The following is a 19,083-nucleotide window of genomic DNA, read 5'->3' as shown; positions in this document are numbered from 1 at the left end:
AGGCGACCAGCTACTCAAAAACGCCCACCAATTTCAAATAAAGAAGATGTGATAAGTATCAAAACTCGCGCAGTCATAGATCTATGACGAGTTACCCACTTTCTCCAGCTTACAGAGGCATGAAGTGAAATACGCATACCAAAAATACTACAACATAGAGGTCAAGGAAATAAAACAAATTACATTAAGCTAGTGTATTTTTGAAAGTGTATTGCTAAATACCAGAATATTTTAGAAAATAAATTGCGTTAATTTTCATATAAAACAACTGGATAAATAAGAATAACATGTAGGAATGACAGCTGAAAATCCACTGGTAAAACTATCTAAGCATAACTGGCAGACCAAGGTTTAAAAGCAATTTGTTCTATTCCAAATAAGGACAAAATTATTAACAATGTAAAAAAAGAAAATATACAATAATTATAAATTAACTTCACGTTTAGACTTACTTTTTCTGAAAAAAATTAATAGCTACAATAAATACTGATCTACTGAAAAGGAACGGTTCTTTTCCGTTAGCCGGGCGCAAGCGAAAAACAGTTTTGGGTAAAACTGTTTTCTTTACAATTCATTAATATTTGTTTATAGTTGAACTTGTTTTGCTCACCATTAATTTATATTTGTTTATAGTTAAACGTTTTCGCTTTTTATTCCGTTGACTTGGCTCGCGTTTGGTTCACAATTTGCGACATTTGTGCCCGGCTAACGGAAAAGTACCAAAGGAACTTTTTAAGTTTTTTATTTTTTGTAGAACATACGTCAAGTAATATATTCACTTTAATGGAACATTTTTAAATAATTAATTCATTGCTTCTCTTCTCTTACTTGATTAAAACGCATACGACTAGCAAAACGATCAAGATTAATATTGCTATTCACTTTTTTTCAATTTGTTTTTGGCTATTAAGCATTTTTTGATTAGCCATTGGAAGTAGAGCTGATACATGGCGCTTACTATCCTAAACGGTCCCATTAAGAAAACCTGGAATCATAAAATGATTTTTTTAGGATAACTCATTTTTTTTTTTAAATCGCCGTAATCAAATAAAAAATTTAAGTTAATTTATCTGCTGGATTAATGTATTCGCTGGATGTATTGGAAGAATGAAATCGCAGGTGTGTTTCCAGCAATACAGTTAAGCTATTTACAATTTAAGACTTTTTGTTCTTTTTTATTTTTTTCTTCAGATCATCAATGACACAATATTTTCCTTGTTATGTTATAAAGGATTACAAATAAATAACAGATAAGTGGATATCAATTCATTTTTGAAAAATTACTTTAAAGTATGAGACAGACAAACTGTCACGAACCATTTCTTAAAAATTACTTACCATTATTATTATTATTATTATCTCAACAAAGTTTGCGTTGTTTTTATGGATTTTAACAATTTTCAGACCAATTTACCTATAATGTAGAGCTTTGTAGAGTTAAAAAAGCTATCACAGCAAAGAGTTAATGGATTTCCGTGAAAAAAGTTTTTTTATTATTCTGAAGTTTAGTTTTCATCTATACCGCAATGAAAAATTTGAAAAGAATAAGAAGGAGAGTAGCGAGGAATACCACACAACTGAGGACCGCCGATAACCATCATCAACCTGGATAAGTATTCAAACAATAAAAGTAATAATAACAACAGTACATGGATCCCAATGCAAGAAAAGCTAATATCTAAAAATCTAAGAGATCGGTGACTCGGAAGGGAACACCCCTATTAAATTGGGGGAAAAATGATAATATAGAAAACAACAGAAATGTTGCATTAGAAACAACACAATTACTAGCAGAAAATAAACTGAAGCCTAACAATAAAGGTCTATATTTCTTATTTGATGAGGGTTACCAGAAAGTATCCATCAAGTTAATTTTGGCAAACAGATTTATGTCGTTGATAATAAACGCCGCAGACATACTGGGAGTAAGACAGTCGGCAAAGACCCCCGAGAATATTCAGAGCAAATCAGAGTTATACATGTAAAGAGAGTTCTCAAAAGAGCAGCAAACGAACGAGTCGTGTTTTCTAACCTCTGATGGCAGCGTGTACGAAGCCAAATTTAGTGTTCCCCCGGCAGAAGGCCATGTTTAAACAGTCTCCGATAAGGACTTTTCAGCTCCCGATGTCAAAGCCAGCCTAGAAGAATGCAGTAAAGGCTCTGGTGCGCATAGCTTGAGAAATGAGATATTAACCAAACGAAATGCATTCTATGCAGAGGAAATCATCTGCCTACAGATGCAGCGTGCCCAAAGACAAAAAAAAAATTGCTAAAGAGAAGGCTACGTCAGACGGACTTTACGACTTTTCACCAAATTAGTTTGAATGGAGGCGATTAGCAAACTTACTTTTCTAAAAAATTCTTAAATGAATTAACTTTTCAAGCCAATCAACTTTACTGTTATTAATTTTAATCATTTAACAACATTAACTATAAATTTTTAATATTGTCACAAAATTTAGAAGTGTTGTACTGACGAGACAAAAAGGTCTCGAAACTAATTTAAAGCGACAATAATAATAGAAAGACATTAACTTGCCTGTAAAAGTAAATATGCGACATTGGTACTTGGGGACATTCCTGCACACAAAGTAGAAAGTAAAAATCCATCCATTCCATTAGTACTAGTAAAATACCCAGCCTAAAACAAAAGTAACCGTTTATTAAGTAGACATATATGTTATTGTAGGACCGATCTCACATAAATTATGCGAGTCATCTCCCCCCTCTAGTAAAAGTGGTTAGTATAAAGCTTTCAAGTCTTTGCTGAGCTAAGGACGTTATATAGAGCACTCCATTGTCTCTTGCTGCAAGTACACTATCTAAATAAATACTAACTCTCTTTGTATAGTACTATTGGAGCCCATATTTATATATTTATTCCACAAGCATAACATCGTAAAAAATAAACTTCACAACGCTAAATAGAACTATAAAATATTATTTAAATTTAAAGAACAAGAAAACTAGAGCACAACAATTTACCAAAGAATCATTCAGAATTCTTTTCGCAACTTCATCGGGTTTCCACAATCCAGAAGTCTGTGAAATTAATCTAGTTTCTTGTGGTTTACTTTTCTCTTCTTCAGCGAAACCAGGCGTGTCTGTATCTGGTGGATAAGCTACTGTTACCTGGACACCATGATTGCGGACCTAAAACATAGTTGTACTTTTATAACAGATCATAGGTACAACCAAAATTACATTTCAAAAAATAAATTCAATAATTCAAAATTAAATATTTTGTAAATACGCAGTTGCGAAGTAAATAAAAAATAAAAAAAAATCTTCATACCCACCTCCATATTTAACGCTTCAGCGAATCCTCTGAGAGCAAACTTAGAAGCACTGTAAACAGATAGACCAAATATGCCTACAAACGCCGCCTCGGATGCCACAAATACGATGTGACCAAAGCCTTGAGACTTCATTTTTTCAACTACCGCTTTGGTGGCGTAAATACTTCCCAAACAATTTAGTTGAAACATTTTCTATAAACAACGAACAAAAAGTAACTAGTATTAAATAATAAGCTAGCAGTCAAAATGTATAATACTAATAATTAATTCGTAAAAGGCTTTTTTTAAAAGCGCTATCAATAGACAGCTTGGTTCTTCTGGTCTTTTCGATGGATGCTAAGTAATTTATTTTAGCCAATAAAATAAACCTAGGAAGTACCTTAATATCTTCTGTAGAAGTATCTTCTAATTTACCACACACTGCGTTTCCTGCACAATTCATTATCATATAAGGTGGTCCCATTTCCTGCTCGAGATCAATAAAAGCTTTCTCGATTTCTTCAAAATCATTGGTGATATCGACTAAAAACAAATGTTACTTGAAAGTTATTAGTCATATTTTCAATATATACAGAGTATTAGTAATACTTATTTACATTCATTATGATACTAAGTTTAGCGAATACAGTAATATTTATAACTTTTCTCTATTTAAACTTGTTTACTTCCGCGAATTCCCATTTAAATTCGAATTCCAAACTTGGTTATCCTACTGAATTAAGTGATAGAATATAATTTCGGTTTTTCGATTTGCCAGACAGAGAATTTTTGCGTCTCCTAAAGATAAAAGAAAATGTAATATTATTGAAAAGTTAATTCTACAGTTCTAGGAGCACTAATAAATGATGAAAACATTTCAACAGAAGTAAATCTTCTTAAATAATATGTTACACATATCAGCTGTCCTCTCAACTTAGGTCCGCAGCTTTACGTGTGAACGTTTCTGCAGTTGTTAGTAAAAATGTAGGGTCCCCCTAGGGATGTAATGTAACCATTACATCCTAACATCACATATTTTCACCGAAGACAGTATTTATGTGTAACTATTTGAGTTTAGCGAACTTGCTCACATCTCATACACTTTCATAAGGGAGTATAACGTAGATTAATAAAAATTAATACAGGCCCAATCAGATCCCATTAATTAACCAATTAATGCTAAATCTTAATGCATTTACATTTTAATTACAATTTTTACTAAAAAGTAGTTGATGAAATATTATGTATGTTCAATTTAAAGGAATCCAAAATACGTTTAAAGCTACAAAATCGGTAAAGCAAAATCGCTTCACAAATTTAGAATTTGTTTCAATATTTATTCCTGATTAATATTTAATAGAAAATAAGTCCATACACTATACCAATATGAGGAATGTCCAACCACCCTTCGCCCACAAGAATGTTTCAAATAGTTATAGAACCACTTATGCAACATATCAATATATCTTAATAAATACATCGAGTTTAAAAAAGCCGTTTTTGGAAAAATCACGAAAACTGATAAGCCACTTAGTAAAGCGGTTAAAGGCTATCTTTCCAACAAAGATTGTGTGCAATGTGTTATGATTCAATTAACAGCCACATTTGCAAATACTGGTTACTTGATAATCCTCAAGCCATTGTGAAATCATGTTACTTTACTTTGAGTTACATTTTGGTGCGGCTTATCTTCAATAGGATTATCAGACCATTATTTTTTTTTTTTGAACGTTCATATGATCGGTCACGTTTTGCTTGAACTTTCAATCTGTCAAGCCAAACAGATGAGAAGTTTTATTTTCAACAAGTTAGATAGATTAGATCGTACTTTAATAAGACACTCATTGCCGTAAGTGACATCTCAGGTGGATTAGAGAAAAGCGATTTGGAGAATACCCTTCGTATTCTCTAGACCTCACTCATTATACTTTTTAAGAGAATACATAAAAGTCAAAGCCTAAGCTTTGAAACCTGCTTAGAAACAGCCGTTAAATTAAAATGCACACAAATACCAAACGAAATGTTTCCAAATTTCGATGTTTCGTTGTCAGTGGTGCCTGGACCAGAACAGTAGGCAAACAGGCGCTGTCAAAAAAATTATATAATGCCTATAGATTCTAATACATTTTAAAAATTAAATGTAATTATTTAAAGTCTTTTAGACACTCAATAAATTATAATATTAAAATTACTAAAATTATTAAAATCTACAAAGTTCTGTAATTTAATTGTAACTGCAATGAAATAGCTATGTTTTCGTAAAAGAACATAACTAGAAAAAAAAAATCCTCTGAGCGGTGAAAGGTAAAAAGAAGCATAAATTACTTATTAGAACCGGTTGCTTACGAGATAGGGTATGGATCCTTTGAGTGGAACAAACGCATGAAGCATTAACTTCTGTTTTGGCTGCAACCAGTCGTTGTTCGTTTCTGGCTATTAACGTTACATTGGCACCTCTTTTTGCGGCTTCATGACCTAGACTTTTGCCAATGCCACTAGATCCGCCTGTTATCTATAATTAAAACATAATAAAACAATTGTACTCAAAAAAAGTATGCTTGCTTTTGCTTCCTTCGTTTTTCAGGTGTCTATAAGACGATACCGTAAATAACTGTTCTAAGAAAGAGAATTCAGTTTCTTCGCTTAGCATTGGATAAAAGCCGAAGTTCAAAATGTTTAATACACTTAGTCAAATTGAATGGCAAATAACATGTTATACTTACAATAATATGCTTATTTTTCAGGTTTCTTCTTGACAATACTTTGTATCTGTATCTACTGTAGATGATAATTACTGCGATTAAAATAAATGGTAAGCAAATACATAAACCAAACAATAGGTTTATATCCTGGGAAGCAAAAAGCAGTTTCATCTTCCAAAACATCACCTGCAAATAATTTATTATTTTGTTTTCAAATAGTATCAACAAAAATCAGAGTAGTTACTACTACCTGTTTTTGTTGCAATAGTTTCTTATTTGAAAGCTCAACTTAATCAAGGAAATACATTCAGAGCAGTCCTGAACTAAAACGTTATGGTTATGACCTGCCTTAAAAATATTACTAATTTAGTGATTTCTCTTTTATAATTGTTAATATTTACGATGTACAGGGAAAAGCAAATCGCTGCGACTTAAAAGATATATTGTAGCTCCTTTAAATATTAGTATTTGCCAAAGAATGTTGGCGTAATGAAAAGAATGATGTGATTGAATAAGATAATGAGCTAGAATTTGAGTGTGGGTGCGCCAACTTGTATAAATCACTTTTATAACTATCAGTGAATACTGGTGTGTCGGTTTAAAAAGTTAATCAGCTAGAGTACCTGAGAAGATCCCTGTAAAAGAGTCTCCTTGTTATCAACTTCTTCCTAAGAGTTTTTTAATTGATATACTGTTATGAACAAAGTAGCTTAAGTTTTACCAACAATATGCAGTTGGGATCAATTTTCAAACTTCACATAGCATGTAGACGCCTGATAAATAGGTTGTTCCTCTCATCACTGTTGTTCACTTAAACGTGAGGTTGCATTAGGTTTCAATTATAACACAAGCCTGTACGAAAAAGCTAACAGCCAATCTACAAAGTTCAAACGCAATAATTGTTTTCGGTAGAATTGCTTAAATATATGCTTGTAATGTAGTTAGTATGAATTGTTTAATTAAGTATTTCTTGAATGACTACTAGACAATGTTGGATATTACGTTATAGTGTAAAGTGTTAGAGTGCAATAATGAAGTTGTGTAGCACTTTAATGAGATTAAATATGAAAAAAAGTGGGCAGTTATTTTTAATTAACAACGTAAGGAATTTTCTGAAAAGAGAAATCTCAACAATATTTGCGTTATCCTCTGGTAAATAAATTTGAATATTGGCTTTATCCAAATCCAGAAATGGCCCTTTATCATTTTAAAGAGAAAAATGTGTATTGTTTCAGGATATGGAAAATGTGGAGTAGCAGTCATTCGGGTTTCAGGACCAGATGCGGCTGATGTTATGAAACAGCTTGGTAGCTTTAAACTGTTACCTGAAGCGAGAAAATCGGTTCTTAGAAGAATTAGAGATCCCAGTACAAATGAGGTTCTTGATCGAGGATTGGTTCTCTGGTTTCCTGGTAGTGTAAATTATTGATTTGCTCTGATTTCGTATTCAATACGCTCAAATGGGTATCATGCAATTACGACATATTAATACAAATAAGATAAAAAGTTCCCTTTATTACCTCATAAAGCGGCTTAAGTGGCGTAAGTCTAGTTTAGTCATCACCATTTAGATTCTTCTACTATTGTCAATGTATTATTTACCACCACTTTCCTAGGCTTTCCACTTGTAAGAAAGTTTTTATTTGCAATTGAAGAATACGAAAATATTAAACTTTCTGCAGAATGGTAGTGATTCTTCAAATTTCGAGTTTTACCGGTTTCCGCTCCCCCATTTTGACCGTTATTGTAGCTGGTAAACATTAACAACTTTTCTATATTGCCTAAACCATCTCTAACTTAACAGTTTCCCTTATGACTTTATGTGTGGGTACCACATTCATTGGAATGTTTTTTTCCCCCTATCTTTGATTGTACTTTAAAAATAATAGTATTTATGAATAACATAATAATTATTATTTAACAAATTTGTTTAAAAATATTTTTACTAGGACCCGGAAGTTTTACTGGTGAAGACTGTTGTGAATTCCATGTACATGGCAGTATAGCAGTTATATCAGCTATTCTTAACTCTCTAAAACGCCTTCCAAATCTTAGACTTGCAGAGCCAGGTAATATTCCTGAATTAAGAGAACTACAAATGCAAACTTATGCTTGTATTGAAAGCTAATGGCGATGTGAGATAATTGAATATTACATCCACTGAGAATATATGTAGAAGGGCATGGTGAAGTTGAAAAGCAGTTATTATTTTGTTTTACAGCAAACAAGCTGTATTTTAATTGCATTAAATAAAAGTTTTTTACTGTTTTGATAGGAAATATAAATATAATTTTATTTCCAGGTGAATTCACGAAACGTGCTTTTTATGCTGGAAAATTAGATTTGACAGCAGTGGAAGGTTTGAATGATTTGATAAACTCTGAGACAGAATTTCAAAGAAAGCAAGCACTTAATCAGCTGGAAGGATCCCTGTTTCATGTGTACACAGAGTGGAAGAACATACTCACTAAGGTTTACGATCATTTAATTAAATTGAAAATGTTTTAATTTTCTTTTTTGGAAATTTTCATTAACACAAATTTGTAATGCAGCACCCTTTATAGTACAAAAAATGTTTTTCAGAACAGTGTGTGTCTAATATTGAAGCATACATAGATTTTGGAGAAGATGAAAATATTGAATCTGAAATCTTTAAAAATACACATAAGGTAGTAAAGGATCTTCAATACCTTATAAAGGTATACTCACAATTCTAATTTTACTTTAGTGCGCAAATGTTAGTTTCAATTCAAGAAATTCTATTTTTATGTTCAGAATTATATTTAATTATTGTATTTTATGGTTAATTTTTCTTGTTGTATAAGTTCGCGCCATATAAAATGAGGGTACTTTAGGATTATCCCGTTTTTGCCAAAAGGTAGCTTTTGGCGAAAGGATTTTTGGCCGCCAAAATGATTGATAATAATGTATACGGATAGAACAAGAATAATTCAGTGTGCAATTATAAAAACAAATAGAGGTTTTTAATTTGTTTTGATCTTATTAATACAAAAATGTTTGTCGTGATTACTACCTAAAAGGAACTTCGCATATCAACCAGTTCAGAGAATATAGGCATTTATAAATAAAAATCACAATCTATAAAACCAAAAACTGAACTGAAATATTTAGACAGAACTCAGTATTAGTATTTCAGATTACGTATAGTATTTCAGTAATAGACCTATCAGTGACATGTGAAAGAATGTAAGAAAACAATCAAAATGAAGTTAGAGGAATATTTCTGCGAGCGTAGAAGCATTGGGTTCAAAAATTAAATTCAAAGAAAATAGCTATAACGTGCGCTCAAGTTTAACAGGGTTGTAAACGCACATCGTAGGTCTCACGCTTTTTAGTTACGTGAAATAATTAAGTTAATTCACAAAAAAATAAAATAAAATAAATGTTAGTTTGGATGAGAGGGACGCACTGAAGAACCTGATCATTTGGCCAAGTAGGGCAGTCCTATTTACAGATATAAGACCACTGTTTTGAATAGAATGAACATTAAGTGACAATAGGAATGTTTTGTTGACAAAGGAGTATTCTGTAAGATGTGCAGTTTACTAGCAGGTTAGAAACCGCTCTTTTTACATTTAAATTTAACAAAAAGCGTTAGAATTATCAACAAAATCAGGTCCAACCCTGAGCTCTATGAAGCGTATCGTAAGAAAGTAGGCAGTGTTAGAACTAACTTTTGTTCAGCGAGCTATAAACTAGTTGGACTTAATTTGGCGACCAAGCTAATTTATAGTACAAAATACAAAAGCTACAGAAGAGATTTTATTTGCAATATTTATTATTGTATATTCTAGAGCTGTTCAGCAAATTTTAAAGAAGTTGGTGAAATATGTGCACAATTTTTTTATATTATAATAATTTAAAAAAAAAAATCCACTTTTTTTAAAGACTTTTACATAATTTCTAAAGTACAATTAAATATGAACATATAATAACTAGAATAGATATTTTGTAATGATATTATCAGGCATAATAAATTTATTCTGTTTAACGAAAAAACTGGCCTATTTCAATTTAATTACAATATTTCAGAAACATTTACAAGATGGTAGACGAGGAGAACGCCTTAGAAGTGGGGTGAGTATGACAATTTTGGGAGCACCTAATGTTGGTAAAAGCAGTTTGCTGAATAAATTATGTAAGTATTTATAAAAAGGTTGCATAGAAATATTTGGAAGTATTGAAAGCAATATTTTTTTGACTAAAAACTAGATGATTTTAGGTTCAGAAATTTTTTTAAAGCTTGCTTTTTTAAAAATATATCCATCAGCACTATACCAGCAGACAGTTTTAATAACTTTAAAATCGTAGTTTTATTTTTTTTATTTTAAACCTAAAACTTTCTTTTTGTTATAGGTAAAAGACCTGCAGCTATAGTGAGTCCCATTGCAGGAACTACTCGAGATCTTGTAACTGTAGATTTAGATATAGGCGGCTATCCGGTTGTACTTACTGATACAGCTGGAATTAGGGCGGATACATCTGATCTAATAGAAATAGAAGGTGTTGCTAGAGCCAAAAAAGCTGCAAGTGATGCTGATTTAATTCTGTTAGTATTGGACAGTGCTCACTTCACGGATTGGCTATCAAAGAATTCACTAAATGCTTTACTCCAGTTGAAAAAAGAATTTCCTGGTCTACTCGCCAAGTATTTAAAAATTCTAGAAATAAACAATGATAAAAGCATATGTGATAACTTTACAACTTACTTTACATCAGATTCTTCATCGACAGGTGAAGTTAGAAAAATTATAATGATATTCAATAAAATTGATTTAATCCATGCAACTTTGCTCAGCACAATAAAAGAAGTGAACGATTATTTTGGAACCGCAATTCTTCCAGTTTCATGCAAAACAGAAGACGGTTTAGAATTGCTGATTGAAAAAGTGATTTGCAACTTAAATATGTTGTAAGTATAAACAAAAATATTGTGTTCTTATTTTTAGTACGGAAACAGACAGAAGACACACCAACCTTCGATGTAACAACGTAAAAAATATAAACGTTAATAGCATAAACCCTGAAGATTACGGAGGCTTTAGGTGGAAAGCTTGACTAAAAATAAAATTATGATTAAAATTGGCAATATTCTTTGTTCCTTTTGAACCAATATATTATTTCTATCATTGTATACTAAACATAAATGAAAATATTATGAATTAATTGTTTTTTATTCGCATTGATTAACCATTTAAAGTTTTTAAATCGATTACTCATAAGTAATAATATTATGCATTCCGTTTTTCTTTCGAATCGTGTGCAATTTTTTATTAAAAATACTTGACATACACACATTTAATATATACATATTTGTACCAAAAATACTCAAGGCTGCTTGAACGTCCTCTAAAATTGTGCTAAGAAATGATGAAGAATGATTGTTTTATACCCTCGGATCGGATAAAGGCGTTGAACAATAGTTTTACAAATATTTGGGACAGAATATATTTTGGCGAGAAAAGATATGCAGGTTATTGGCGTGTGTGAAAAGAACAATATAGACCGAATTGCGAAGTAATTTATTAATATCGATAAACAGTGAACAGTGGTTGATCCAATTGTTGAAGTTATGTTAATTTTTTTAATTTCAGATGTGGTCAACCATCAGTAGAATCTCCATGTTACACTCAGCTTAGGCACAGAATGTGTTTGACTGAATGTGAGCAATTTTTAAATTCTTATTTAAATTATGAAAATGAAAGAGATATAGACCTTGGTGGACATTATCTTCGCTTGGCCTTGTACAGCCTGGGGAAGATAACCGGTCATGTATCAACAGAAGAAATACTTAATAAAATATTTGCTGATTTCTGTATTGGAAAGTAATTGTAGTACTTCAGTAGGTAAGTTGTATAAATAGATGATTTAAGATGTTAAAGAAAATGAAAACGAAACTTAAGTGTATTTAATTGTATTTGATTTTGGCTGTAATATATATTCATTAAAATTAAACTACTCTTTTTTTTTATGGTCTCTTTGAATTTGTTTCGCCTACACCCATCTACCAATTAGATTTAAAGAAGGTTAGGGGTCCTTAACTACTTAACCTAGGAGAGGTGTCATGTACTTTTTTTTACTTCTTCGGTGCCCCTGTGGTTGCTGTAATTAATGAAAATTTATTGTAACCACAAGATTTGTTACAGAAGAAGACTATATTTTAAAAGCCAAAGATGCAAATTGAGAGTTCCAACTGTAGTTAATCTCATTTGAAGAAATTACAACACTTAGATGAAACACCGTGAAAAAACAAAAATATGGAGCTTGAAAAGGTCACTGCGAGGAAAACCCCGCAGTTTAGACTGCCTCGGATTATTGCTTTATTAAGCAGGCATAATTACCTGCTGATCAGAGCGTGATTAAACATAGTTCAACCTGTCTTCGCATTATCAAACGACTCTAGTTAAAACTAGTTCAGATAAAAGTTCAAAAAAAAATATTGGATTGTAATGTAATTACAAATACATTTCTACCTTTGTCGAGCAAAAAACATAAGGGAACACCGGGTTAATTATGGTGTTCGTTTTGGAACTTATCTATCAAACTAGTATATCCCACCTAAAATTTTCAGTTGTAATTGTTTATTTCTGGTTAAAATTTGCTCACAATTTAATGACACAAACTAATCAGGTTCTTAACACTTAAAAGTTTTCCAGTGCCTAGTACGCTGTAGCTGCCTGGCATACTGCGTCACACTGTCAAACCATCTTAGCTTTGGTCTCCCAACTCTCCTTTTGCAGTCAGGGACTTCCTGTAGAGTCTTGTACAGGATCTCTTCCTGGGCCCTTCTTGCGACATGTCCGGCCCATCTAAGCCTGATTAGCTTAATTAACGCTATAAAATTCAGCTCTTTCATCAGAGCATACAGCTCTCTGTTTGTTCTGCGTCGCCAAGTCGTGTTCTCACGTATTGGGCCGAAGATCTTACACAGTATTATCCTTTCGAATACTAAAAGGCGTTGTTCATCTGCTTTCGTGATTGTCCAGGTAGCATATACCTAGTCGTGATTAATTTTTTCAATCACTAATTAGTCTTAGTCATCGTCAAGATTGTTTTTACTGCGAAGAATCTGAGTAAACCATAAACCACCACCTTACCCTCATATTTAATAAGAGTTAAATTAAAATGAAATGAAAATTAATGGAAACGGATGACTGTTTTTTCAAAAAAAACTGCGCTATCTAGCAACACTTACTAAAATTATGTGTGAATTTTAGTTTTGGCTTTCGCCGCTAGATAGCATGAGAATGCTTTTTATTAATTATTTAGGCCTGTTAGAACTTAAAAATTTAATTTGAATTAACTTAACAGCATTCTTTAAAATTAAAAGTTCCACTACTATTTCCCTGAGAATAAAAATAAAATTAATACGTAATCATTACTACAAGGCTAAACGAGAACAAAGATTATTTAATGCGATACATTTTAGCTTTATGTTATAATACTGTACCTCGGAGAGAAAAAGCACCATGTCCATTTTTTTCGATTTTCAGATTTTGGCATCATTTTACAAACTTTTTGTTGCTCTTTCTAGCGGTGTAAAGCACTATGTCCTATGTTTACTATTAAGCGATTTATGTATTTTTAAAAAGCACTATGATACTTCATTACTTAAGGGTAAAAGGCACTACATGGGCATTTTTTTTCACAATGGAGATCAAAATAAAATATTTTAAAATATGGGAGTTAAAGTGGCCATACCTAATGTAATAATTATGGTGAAGAAGTACAGGAAAGAGTATAACCGGAAAAGTGGAACAAAAAATGAATTTGGAAAAATATCTTTATTTGGCTGCCCTGTAAAATTTACTTTTTGTGACATGGTGCCTTTTCCCTATAGTTGAATTGTGCTAAAATAGTTCGAAATAACATCAATCAGGTAACATATTTTATTTCTAAATACAGAAACGTTCAAAGTGCAAAAAAATACTTTTGCAATCAGAATAAGTGCAGCAGTTTTAACCAGCTAGTTTATTCTAAACTAGTTCTAATTCTACCTAATGTAGTGAAAGCCCCTATCCTCTGTGAGAATCTCATGAAAAAATTAAAAATTAGAAGTATTGTGTATATATCTAAAAAAAAAAAAATGGCGGGTAGTGACACTAATTAGTTTACAAATAGGAACAGATTTAGTATAAAAGTACCATTTTAAAAATCATAACTCATAATCTGCTACTGACAAGCTAACAGTTTAAGATGACAAGCATTGTGTCATCCATCGAAAAGTTCTAATAAAGAATACAGACTAATTTTATTAATTTACTAATTTTAGCAATCCCATATTACTTTGAATACCTAATATATTGAAATTCAACCCATTTAAACATATATTTTTTTTTGATAATTTAGTTTTTTGTGTTCTTGTGTATGTTTTGTATTTAATCAAATTTGTCAAGAAAGTTTTTGTTTTTCAAAAAAGTAGACAGAATATTACTTTCATTTATGGTGGCTGTCATTCTGAAAATTTAATAACAATTAGCATGAATATAATGAAACAATAAGGCAAACATATTAGTCGAGGATGTGTAGGAAGATTTTTATTTTGTCTTCTGTCATTTTAATTCTTACAATAAGAATTGAGTACAATACAGAAATTTAACAGTGTGCTTCTACTATCAACTATATTTACATTCTTTCATTGAAACCACTCTACCATCTTTTTATTTATAGATTTTATTCATTTACAAGATTACAGTTGTACTTTTTTTATTTAAAAAAGAAAATATATATATATAATTTACATCTTAACTAAAAGTAAAGTGCTTAAATACTAAAAAACATTTAATACAAATTTCACAGTTATCTCTTTAAATTTAAACATTATAATTAAGCTTTAGGTTCTTAAATCTAAAAAGTGTTGTCATAAAAGTTTGATGTTCTCTTTTAACCTTACACAATGAGTTTTCTTGCAAATTATAAACGATATCTTTTCATTTGTTTGTTTTAAAGAAACTATGTGCATAAGGTAACATTCGCGGTAGAGCCGATCAAGGCTTTATTTAAAAAATAAAAATTTATAATTCAATTCAAACAAAAAATAAAGTTCTCTTACAATTAAAAACACGTGTTCTATAAATTTACAAAATATAACTCGTCAATTGGTTTGTAGCATGAGAAAAATAACTTATTATAAAAAAGTGCATTTTATTATGGCAGTAAAAAGTTATCACTTAGAAAATGAAAAACAAACAGATCTTTATGTATATAAAAAAAACATACATTCATATCAATCAGACTGGATTTCAACAACAAATCAGCAATGATTTATACTTTTTTTTTTTGTTAATAGCCAATGCCATAGTTTAATAATTCTTCTTTTTACACAGCCACACAAATATAGAATTATAGGTATTAAGAATTGCTTGCTAACAGGTCCACTGTCACAGAAATGTCATTTCATAACAGTTCGTACGAAAGGAACAAGATGACCCAAAGGCGCAGGCCTCAGTACATTACTTCATAAACAGTAGCTTTCTTATCCCCTGAACCAGTTACAATGTACTTATCATCAGCTGATATGTCACAGCTTAATACAGAAGACGATTCTTTAGACTGAAAAAAATAATAACATGGAAATTAAAACATGATGATCATGTTAAAAATCGATAACGAGCAGCTCTGGAAGTAGTCACAATCAACAATAGTTTTTCGAAACTATTTCTAATGTTCCCTTGGGGGAAATAGGGCTTAGCCAATTCTTGATGTTCCGCGAAATCATTACCGATACTCGTTAGCATATAATATTAAAGTTATGCCAGAGATGGTACACTACTACTTGGGTTTTGGTTGGCCAGAGGCAATGCATTTGCTCAACAAGAAACAAATCATTTACTAACCCGTATACGCGTTATAGACGTCTACGCTTTATTACACCATCACTGAATCTGAAGGGAGCCAGAACAGACTGATTAGTTCAATGGCTAACTGCAAGTACTAGACTAATTAAATAAAACTTATCTTGCCTTGGTATGTCTAGTGGTGCACGACTGAAAAAATACTTGAGTAAAATTGAAGGAGTATATAAAGCTCAAGGATCTATTTCTGACTTAAAAATAGTAGTAGTAGTCCTAAACTAGAAGAGGCCCAAATATTTAGAGCAAATAAATAAATTTTAAAAAAACGTATGTTGCTAATATATCAAGTGCAGTTGATAAGGAAATAATATGCAATTTTTTTCACCATTCTACCAGTTTGCCCTGAAGTTGATTGAGATACTCTTATGACGTGCACCACATATCAACTTAAAATGATTCTGTTCCCATTCAGTGCCATTTAATTTTTTTAAATTAATTTTCAGCAATTTAACAAATGGGCAAGTGAAACTAATTTGAGTTGCTAACCTTTAAAACCCACCCTTCCTTGCCCCAGGCACTACATTATTTAAATTTATACTATCCATTACCTGGAATATTGAAGCTCCATAAGGAGTCCTCCAAGCATTGAGCAAATTGTCTTTTCCAGTTGATACAAACCACTTGCCACAAGCTGCAAACCTTAACGACAGAACGCAGGATTCATGAAGATGAAGCTGATACTTATCAGGCTTAACTGCATGCAATACCTAATAAAAATATTTCATTTAAAATTAGTCTTTCCACAAAGAATGTTTAGAAAACCTAAAAGCTTTAACTTTTAATGAATAAGAAGGTATTTACAGCAATTGCCAGAGGTTCAGAGACCAATTTTTTAATGAATAAACTTATTATCACAAATTAAGGGCCTGATTTATTAATCCGATATAACTTACAGTAAGTTTACTTATACAACATAAATGAAATAAGAATTAAGATTTTTTAAAAAAATTCATCTATTATTTAGAGTAATTGTTCCTCTATGTAAAGAAGCTTTACCTAAAATGAATACCTACTTTAATAAAAATACGAAAAATACAAATATTAATAACTGGATTAATCTGGTTTACCTCTACGTTAGAGTTTTCCATGCCAACGGCCAACCAGTCTCCAGTAGGACAATAACCCAGCGAGAAAATCTGAGATGAAAAATCGTGTTGATGTAATTGTCTTCCTTCTCTCAAATCCCATGATCTCACAGTATTATCAAGACCCCCAGTCCAGAGTTTAGTTCCATCCGCAGAAATATCTATGCAAGAAGCACCATCTGTGTGGCCTTGGAATTGTCGTACAAGTGTCTGATTGTGTAGATCCCAAACGGCAATGTTACCATCTGAGCAACAACTAAAACAAACCTAAAAATTTCCAATCATATTAGTAAAAATGTTTGATGAATAACACTATTTCTTTTAGTTTCAGTATAAAATTTACTTATATCTCTTTCATTGCTTGTGTTCAAAATAAATAAGAACTTGCCTTAGAATCAGGACTAATCGCTAGGGCATAGCAAGCAGGCGCACTGGAAGTCAATTCTGCTTTTATTCTAGGAGTTGGAGACGCTAAATCCCAAATACTAAGATTACTTGCTTCTCCTCCAACAATTAATGTCCTAGCATCAGGCAGCAGTTTCACTGATCTTATGTAGTTATCTCTTTGCTAAAAATATAAAATTGTGATTTTTCAAGAAATTAGTAAAGATAAAAACTTTTGTTAATGGCATACCTAACTTATAACTTATAACCTAACTTATAACTAAAATATTAAAATAAAAATAAATAAAATAAAAACATTAAATAACACGGGCCAGAAAATTAGTCTTGATTAATTTAACATCAGGAAATGAAGAAGGAATAGTTTGTCAGCTATTGACAGTTTTTTTCAAAATAATTTCTGTTACTGGAATTTTATCGCGAATTTAAAAGTTGTTTTTTTCCAAAACATAGCTGCAACCGCGCTTCAACGACTGTAGTTTAGATGGCCTATGACTAAAGCTAAGGACGTACTATTTCTCATTAAACAAAATTTGATTGTTTTTTCTTCCTGAGTCTACTGCACATCACACACCCCACACACTAGTTCACCTGCTTTATCAAGAGGATTTTCCGTTTACCAAATCTCATTTTTATTGTGAACTCTGTGAGTCTTGGAAATTCTTCTTTTACAACGAAAATTATACTCTTTAAAGCTTTACGCATTACTTTTTATTAAGAATAAGCCCAAAACTTCTCAAGTATATAACAAGGATACGTAACAAGGAACTCTTGTGCACTAGAAATCAAGGTTATAACTACGATTTAGCGAATACTGGTTTCTAACGGAGATCATGGGTTCGAATCCAGTTGCTGGCCCTTATATTTTATGTTCCTAAAAGCTTCTTACAGTTCACTGACCGGTGGTGGACACTGTTCTTCGTAAAGAGATAACACTGTCCGGAAGCCGTCAGTGCACTGGAAAACGCTTCGGGCGCCAATTATCTCAAATGTTGTCGCGCCTTAAATACCAAAAAATAAAAATAAAAACTCACTAGGCAATCCAATTGGGATACAGGAGCTTTTACTCCTGGTTGACTGATATCCCAAACTTTGACACATCCTTTGCCACCGGTGTAAACATATTTTGTTGGGTTACTTATTGTGACAGCGCACACCACTTCACCGTGAACAAGACTATTTATTTGTCGAGCATGTCGTGGAATGCCAGGTCCTACCAAGGCGTCGGTTGGAAATGGAACTGGTTCTAACTGGCCGTCTCCATTCATATGAAATGAGTATGCCCTGAAAATGGAAAAGTAGTAGTATAAGATACTTAAACAATTTTTATGCACCTATGTCTTATATAAATACAATTTCTTGTTCCCATTTAACGGTTATTCAAAGTTTACATATGTTACTTTCAATTTTGATTATTTTTTTTTTTTAATTTTACTCACCAAAATAAATAATTTAAAAAGTCCAGTGTTTATTGTGATTTAAAATTGTCACAAATAACAGTTCTTTTTTTTTATACTTACGGCTTTCCACCAGGAATTGCAAGTCCATTACTAGCTACCGTGGGAACTCTAGTGTGTGGATGTGCTTCATAACCCATCTGAAACAAAAATTTATTTGATTATTGTTAGCACAAGTGATTCAATTCTAAAATGAAACTTTAATATAATTAATTATTATTAGTTTGCGAAGAGACTATTCCTTATTGTAAACAGAGCCCATCACGACCATTACAGCTATTTAA

General features: G+C 31.7%; 3 protein-coding genes across 19 annotated transcripts in view; 1 reads left to right on the top strand and 2 right to left on the bottom strand.

The window, feature by feature from the left end:
* Positions 1–179: 179 nt before the first annotated feature.
* On the bottom strand, positions 180–6,833 carry Kdsr (3-ketodihydrosphingosine reductase). 2 transcript variants are annotated; one of them, XM_074122279.1, is made up of 8 exons: positions 6,702–6,833; positions 6,002–6,166; positions 5,625–5,790; positions 3,679–3,821; positions 3,300–3,491; positions 2,986–3,153; positions 2,540–2,641; positions 180–985 (listed from the first exon to the last, which is right to left on the bottom strand). In XM_074122279.1, the coding sequence occupies exons 2-8, from the start codon at positions 6,161–6,163 to the stop codon at positions 875–877; spliced, it is 1,044 nt and encodes a 347-aa protein (XP_073978380.1). In that variant the 5' UTR covers positions 6,164–6,166; positions 6,702–6,833; the 3' UTR covers positions 180–874. The 2 variants fall into 2 exon arrangements, with proteins under 2 accessions (XP_073978380.1, XP_073978379.1); XM_074122278.1 differs by having other exon boundaries at positions 6,604–6,744.
* Positions 6,834–6,992: 159 nt separating this feature from the next.
* On the top strand, positions 6,993–11,977 carry LOC141451131 (5-taurinomethyluridine-[tRNA] synthase subunit GTPB3, mitochondrial). 2 transcript variants are annotated; one of them, XM_074122271.1, is made up of 8 exons: positions 6,993–7,132; positions 7,216–7,392; positions 7,930–8,049; positions 8,283–8,452; positions 8,569–8,679; positions 10,034–10,139; positions 10,358–10,913; positions 11,596–11,977. In XM_074122271.1, exons 1-8 carry the CDS (start codon positions 7,012–7,014, stop codon positions 11,828–11,830), a joined length of 1,596 nt encoding a protein of 531 aa, XP_073978372.1. In that variant the 5' UTR covers positions 6,993–7,011; the 3' UTR covers positions 11,831–11,977. The 2 variants fall into 2 exon arrangements, with proteins under 2 accessions (XP_073978372.1, XP_073978373.1); XM_074122272.1 differs by lacking the exon at positions 7,930–8,049.
* Positions 11,978–14,516: 2,539 nt separating this feature from the next.
* The window catches only part of gro (TLE family member transcriptional corepressor groucho), a 165,256-nt gene continuing 160,689 nt past the window's right edge, over positions 14,517–19,083 (bottom strand). For all 15 annotated transcript variants that reach the window (XM_074122245.1, XM_074122253.1, XM_074122255.1 and 12 more), the window contains 6 exons: positions 18,863–18,939; positions 18,377–18,626; positions 17,329–17,508; positions 16,923–17,207; positions 16,404–16,562; positions 14,517–15,553 (listed from right to left, as the gene is read on the bottom strand). In XM_074122245.1, coding sequence (XP_073978346.1) covers positions 15,446–15,553; positions 16,404–16,562; positions 16,923–17,207; positions 17,329–17,508; positions 18,377–18,626; positions 18,863–18,939 — 1,059 coding nt within the window. In that variant the 3' untranslated portion in view covers positions 14,517–15,445. The remainder of the gene's footprint in view (positions 15,554–16,403; positions 16,563–16,922; positions 17,208–17,328; positions 17,509–18,376; positions 18,627–18,862; positions 18,940–19,083) is intronic.

This window comes from Rhodnius prolixus, unplaced genomic scaffold, assembly GCF_049639745.1.
Source record: "Rhodnius prolixus isolate KJV_2025 unplaced genomic scaffold, Rpr scaffold_8, whole genome shotgun sequence".
Lineage (NCBI taxonomy): Eukaryota > Metazoa > Arthropoda > Insecta > Hemiptera > Reduviidae > Rhodnius > Rhodnius prolixus.
This window is presented reverse-complemented; position numbering and strand designations above follow the sequence as displayed.